Source organism: Camellia sinensis, chromosome 6 (genome assembly GCF_055761805.1).
Source record: "Camellia sinensis isolate YWXY chromosome 6, ASM5576180v1, whole genome shotgun sequence".
NCBI lineage: Eukaryota > Viridiplantae > Streptophyta > Magnoliopsida > Ericales > Theaceae > Camellia > Camellia sinensis.
In genome coordinates this window covers 36,288,995-36,295,212 of record NC_138966.1, presented here as the reverse complement: position 1 = coordinate 36,295,212, position 6,218 = coordinate 36,288,995, and the positions used below count along the sequence as shown (strand labels likewise).

Genomic DNA, 6,218 nt, shown 5'->3' with positions numbered 1-6,218 from the left:
TCTATCCGACACAATGGAAACCAGAACACTGTGCAATCGAATAATGTCAGCAATGTACATGGTAGCCAGTCTATCAGCATTATAAACAGTCTTCACACGAAAAAAGTGAGTAGACTTAATCAATCTATCCACAACAACCTATATGGAATCCATACCTCTAGGTGTTCAAGGTAAGCCCACAATAAAATCCATAATTATATGCCCTCACTTCCATTCTGGAATAGGGAGAGGTTGAAGTAACCCGGCCGGTCTTTGGTGCTCCGCCTTCACTTATTGACATTAGAGGCATGTTGAAATGAACTCCGCAATTTCTCTCTTCATAGTGGGCCACCAAAAAGCTCGCTTGAGATCTTGGTACATTTTGGTATTTCCGAGATGCATAGCAAATCTGGACTTGTGAGCTTCTTCCAAGACTCTTCCTTTAATTTCGGGGACATTAGAAATACACAATCTTTCCTTGAACTTCAACACTTGAGCTTCCAAAGAAAATTCTGGTCTCGTCTTTGTTTCCATCTCATCATGTACTTTCTTGAGGAATTCATCCTCTAATTGCATTTGTTTAATTTCCTCAATAATAGCTGGTTGTGCTACCATCGTTGCTAACATTCCACCCCGTTCCTGTAGCACAATCTCTACCTCGATTCTTTCCAAGTCAAGTAATAGTTTATTCCACTCTGTAAACAAACACGCTAAATTTCCTGTCGACTTTCTACTAAGAGTATCCACTACCGTGTTGGCTTTGCCGGGATGATAATGAATCTGCAAGTTATAATCCTCGATGAGTTCTAACCATTGTCTTTGTCGCATATTAAACTCCTTTTGAGTAAAGAAATACTTAAGGATCTTGTGGTCGATGTAGACTTCACATGTTGCTCCATAAAGATAATGCTGCCATATCTTCAATGCAAATATCACAGTAGCTAATTCCAAATCATGCGTAGGGTAATTCTTTTCATGTGACTTCAATTATCGAGTTGTATACGCAATTACCCTTCCATTCTGTATAAGTACACACCCAAACCCTTATAAGAAACATCACTATAAACAACAAACCCTTTCGTACCTGACGGTAAGGCAATGACCGATGCAGTTGTGAGCCCCGTCTTTAATTCTTAGAAGACAAACTCCCTCTGTTCTATCCACTCAAATGGAACACCTTTTTGAGTCAACTTGGTAAGTGGTACCGCAATCTTGGAAAAATCTTTAACAAATCTTTGGTAGGAACCTGCTAAACCTATAAAACTGCGTACTTCTATAACATTGGTAGGAGCAAGCCAATTCACAATAGCTTATATCTTTTGTGGATCGACAGACACACCATCCTTGTTAATTACATGTCCCAAAAACACAACTGTGATAACCCAACCCGTACTATGCTTAATTATGCATGTGATTATGTGTTTGATGTGCATTTACAAGTTTAATATGTGAATTATGTGAATTTGGAAAAAATATATGTTGAATGTTGAAATATCTGTTGCAATTGGAACTTTGAACTGAAATTGAAAGCCTTAGAGACGCAATAAACAAAAACCGACTTTATATCTGTGATTAGCATGATTTATAGAGCTTACGGTGAAATTTTAAAAAATTATGATTTGTAATGAATAAATTAAGATTTATGAGTTAAGTTGTATATGTTTAGCCCTCTTTTTGTTCTTCATTGTTGAAGGAGAGCTCTAAAGAGTGAGTTAGAGAGAGAGGAAAACAGAAAGCTAGGGATTTTAAAGAGAATCAAGGGGCAAACCTTAGATTTGAGTTAAGGTATGTTAATTTACTTACAATCTTTGTCATTAACTCATTTTTGTCATGAAATCAAGAAGAAATTAGAAATTTTGAGCTAGGGTTTTGAGTTGTGTGGTGGCTTGAGCTAAAGGCATAAAATTGAACCCTAACTTGTTCATCTTTGTTTGATTTGAGTTCATTCTTGTGATTGATCCATGAAATAAACCCTAGATGATTCATGAAAACAAGATTTGTTAGAAGATCATTCATGGATTATGTATTTTAAACTTGTTTATGTAATGCATGAATATGAGAAAGAAATGAGTCTATGAATTTGATGTTGATGCAAGACTGATATGTTTAATGTGGGATTACACTTGTATCATGCTTATATATCATGTTTTTGAGTTGTTTTTGCATGAATTTGTGCTTGGAAATGAGATGAGAGAGTTTGCATTTTTGAGCAATTTTCGAACTGTCTAGGGAGCCCAGACCACTCGTGAGGCCACGGGCGCCTCACGAGCGACCCATGAACCAAGCTTGGACCAACCTCTTTTGCGCGCTCGAACGACTGCAATTTCTACATGTGCGAAGCCAGACTGCTCGAGCGGTTAGACCAGCCGTACGTGCGAACAACCAAGGAAAAATGTGTTGTTTTGTTTTGCTACTCCCGACCTCCAGAACGCATTCCCAACCTTATTTAAACCCTTTTAGGAGTGAAATAATGATTAGAAACTCATTAATGAAGATTGCGAATTATGAAAGATAAGTGTTAGAATTAAAACAAATGATTTATCAAATGTGTGTTTGAAATGTTTGTGTAGGTCGTGTGGTAGAGGAGACGCCGCGAAATCAAATACACTGTGAGTAATAATATTATACATTTATGCTCTTTATTGCGTACCTTGAATCATGAATGGTGAATAGTGCCAACATTATGAATTGATTGGAAATGAAGAAACTTCATTAATATTATATGACATATGCTATATGATTGGGCTCGAGGCCGCTTGTTATATGATTGGGCCCAAGGCCGCTTGGTTTATATGATTATGGATATTGTGAGAACCTTATGATCATCTACTTACACTGCTTTACTGTATTATTACTCATTGAGCTTCGCTCACCCAATACTATGTATGCATATGTAGGTGATCAACAACATGGAGCACACCCCTAGAGTCAACTTCAAGAACTATTTTTGTGACCCAATCGAATCATGCCTCTGAGACAGAGTTTTTTCTTGACTCACATCGCACCTAGATCTTATTATGTTTTTGCTATTATGGTCTTAGGTTTGTAAACAATGTATCTAAATTTCCTTTGGCTCTTATATTTTTTATTGGGCATGTAAATGTATTAATGTGTTATGTGGTAAACTCTATAATTTTGTTCAAGATTGGCACAACTCAATGGACTTCTCTTAATTATATGCTTCTGTTTATGGCCCCCATTAGCATAAATATTTTGTATGGTCGTTTGAGGCCTTCAGTAATCTACGGATTACAGGCTGGTTATGACCCAAACTTTTAGGGGGCAGGTTCGAGTCGTGACAACTTCATTAAACCAAAATTTACATTTTTTCAATTTAGTATATAACTTCTTGTCCCTAAGTGTTTGAAGGATTAATCTTAAGTGTTTTTCATGTTCCTCCCTACTCTTCGAATAAATAAGAATGTCATCAATGAATACCACTACAAACTCATCCAAGTACGGTTTGAAAACCCGATTCATTAAATCCATAAAAGCTACTGGTGCATTCGTAACCCCAAATTCATAGTGGCCATACTTGGTTCGGAAGGCGGTCTTCTCCACATCCTCTACTTTGACTTTTACCTGATGGTACCTGGATCTCAAGTCAATTTTTGAAAACACTTGTACGGCCCATGTAATTGGTCAAACAAATCATCAATCTGTGCTAAAGGATATTTATTCTTCATCGGCACCCTATTAAGTTTTCGATAATCAATACACAATTGAAGGGTCCCATCCTTCTTCTTCACAAACAAAATGGGTGCGCCCCATGGCGATGTACTCGATCGAATGAACCCTTTGTCAAGCAATTCTAGCAACTGTATTTTCAATTCCTTCATTTCTACGGGAGACATTCTGTACGGAGCCTTAGAAATCGGTTGAGTACCCGGCACAATATCAATTACAAATTCAATCTCACGGTCTATCAAGTCCCTTGGCAATTCTTCGAGAAATACATCCGAAAACTTACTAACAATCTAAATATTTTTAACACCCACATCGGTTGTCTCTGCATGCAAAATGCTACACAAATAACCCCTACAACCTTTTTGAAGTAGTTTACAAGCTTTCATAGCTGATATTAAATAGGGTGGAGGGACTACCCCATGTCCCACAAAAGTAAACTCATCTTGACTTGGTGGGCGAAAAACAACTTGCTTAGACATACAATCGATGGTTGCATGATACTTAGCTAACCAATCCATTCCCAAAATTATATCAAAGTGTACTATATCAAGAGGCATCAAATTAGCATATAATTGAATATCTCCAAGTAAAAGCTCACATACAGGATACATAGAAACACATAACATATAGTCCCCAGATGGGAGAGACACGCATAGCACATAATTCAAGGGTTCCATAGATCTATTCAAATTATGAGAAAATGCTTTTGAAACAAAAGAATCAGTGGAACCCGAATCAAGTAGCACATGAGTAGGTTGGCTATTGATGGAAAGCGTACCTGAAACCACAGCATCTGAATTCTGGATATCATCCGGAACAAGAGCAAAGACTCTCCCTTGCCTAACATTATCTCTAGAAGTAGTAGGCCTTGTCAGGGTCTTTGTTATAGGAGTGGAACCAGCTGAACTAGTAGTTGGCCTATTCTCTTTTGTTGCCCAAACATAGGACAATCTCTCATGATATGTCTCGTCTTCACACACTTAAAGCAAGCTCTTGTTGCTCAATGGCAAACCCCTCGATGCCTCTTTCCACACTCCGGGCCAGTTGGTGGTGAATCACGGGTAAAGCTCGCAGTGCTGGAATTTGCCAAATTTTGCTTCTTATTTTGTAAGAACGCTAACGCTTTGTGCACATTAGAACCCTGTCTTTTGCCCTTCTAATCTGAGTACCGGTTGCCGTTGGCCTGGTTACCTTTTACTATGATGGCCCTATCCAATACATCTACATATTTTTGTACCTTCAATACATTAATCTTCTCAAGAATGGAGTCTCGAAGACCTCCCTCAAATTTTCTCGCCTTTTTGTAGTCCGTATCGACCATGTGCAATGTGAAATGGGCTAGTTCGGTAAACTGTGCTTCGTACTCCGCTACAGTTTTGTTCACTTGCTTTAAGTTTTCAAACTCCGATACCTTCTTGTCTCGGATACTCTGTGGAAAGTACTTCTTATAGAAGATCTCTAAAAATTGAGCCCAATTCATTCCTTGTTATTCCTCTTGGATAAGCATCCATTAACGGCGTGCCTCTTCTTTCAGTGGAAAAGCAACAAGCAAAACTTTTTGTCCCTCCGTACATGGAAAGACTTCAAACAGTTTCTCTATGCCAAGCACCCATGCCTCTGCCTTCAATGGATCAATTCCCCCTTTGAACAATGGTGGTTTCATCTTCTAAAATTCCTTTTTGAGAGCAATAGTTCGGTCGTCAGCTTGGTGGTCTTACACTATAAGTGGTGACACCAATATTGGTGGCGATGGTGGTTACTGTTGCTATTGCTGTTGTTATTGTTGTTGTTGTTGTTGTTGTTGTTGTTGTCTAAAAACCTCAGCCATGTCCATAATCATTGCTTCCATCCTATCAAGTTGTGCGGAGGTTGAATCCTCCCCATCTTCCGCCCTTGTTCTCACCATGATCTAGAGGAACACATATTATAACTTTCACAGATAGTACAAACATAAGTCACATACACAAATGGACATTTTCATGTCATACCTTATTATGAATGCATTATTGTAGACACCCCATTTTTGACCGACCTTAAGACTTAGACGTCATCGATTGAGGGCTCGGTGATTGCGCATGTTGTGCTCGTTCTGAGGTCACGGAGTCTCGGCTGAGAGCCTTGCCTCCGGACTTCGGGACTCTTCTGTGCTTTGCCTCGGTTTGCAAACTAGGTTCTGTTTTCTCTTCCCAAAATGAGGGAGAGGTCTCGTAGACCATCTCTCAGTGACCGTAGGCTACGTTTCGTGGTCGTAGGCCATTGTTCCCGTTTGGAGATTAGTTTCCAGTTTTCGGAGTCGTCGGTCGTGCGCCTCAGTTCGGGACCGCTTAACATTCTCCATTTGCTCCGATTTTTGGCACACACCTTGTTTCCTCTCTCTAGAGGGACACTATGGCCCGGGAGACCACCTTCGTGGTCACATGCCACTTTCGATGCTTAATAGTCAGTTTTTGGGGCACCCGGCTGCGCGTTTTGGCCCCCAAACCCGCGTTTTGGATTGGTGTGGGTTCATTTTTGGCATAGACCCTAGTTTCATTGTTAGGAAGGTGGTACAA

The 6,218-nt window shown here is 39.4% G+C and overlaps 1 protein-coding gene across 1 annotated transcript; it reads right to left on the bottom strand.

The window, feature by feature from the left end:
• Positions 1-279: 279 nt before the first annotated feature.
• LOC145793266 (uncharacterized) lies at positions 280-5,146 on the bottom strand. Its single transcript, XM_082876049.1, has 4 exons — positions 4,858-5,146; positions 4,269-4,591; positions 3,418-3,561; positions 280-897 (listed from the first exon to the last, which is right to left on the bottom strand). Exons 1-4 carry the CDS (start codon positions 5,144-5,146, stop codon positions 280-282), a joined length of 1,374 nt encoding a protein of 457 aa, XP_082732175.1.
• Between the last annotated feature and the right edge of the window lie 1,072 nt (positions 5,147-6,218).

Coding starts and splice junctions, on each gene's coding strand:
- LOC145793266 (XM_082876049.1), bottom strand. CDS start 5,146: ATGAATTGGGCTCAATTTTTAGAGATCTTCTATAAGAAGTACTTTCCA. Junction 3,562..4,268: donor TATGTGTTTCTATGTATCCT/GTATGTGAGCTT, acceptor AGGTACCATCAG/GTAAAAGTCAAAGTAGAGGA. Junction 898..3,417: donor ACTTGGATGAGTTTGTAGTG/GTATTCATTGAT, acceptor TTTGCATTGAAG/ATATGGCAGCATTATCTTTA.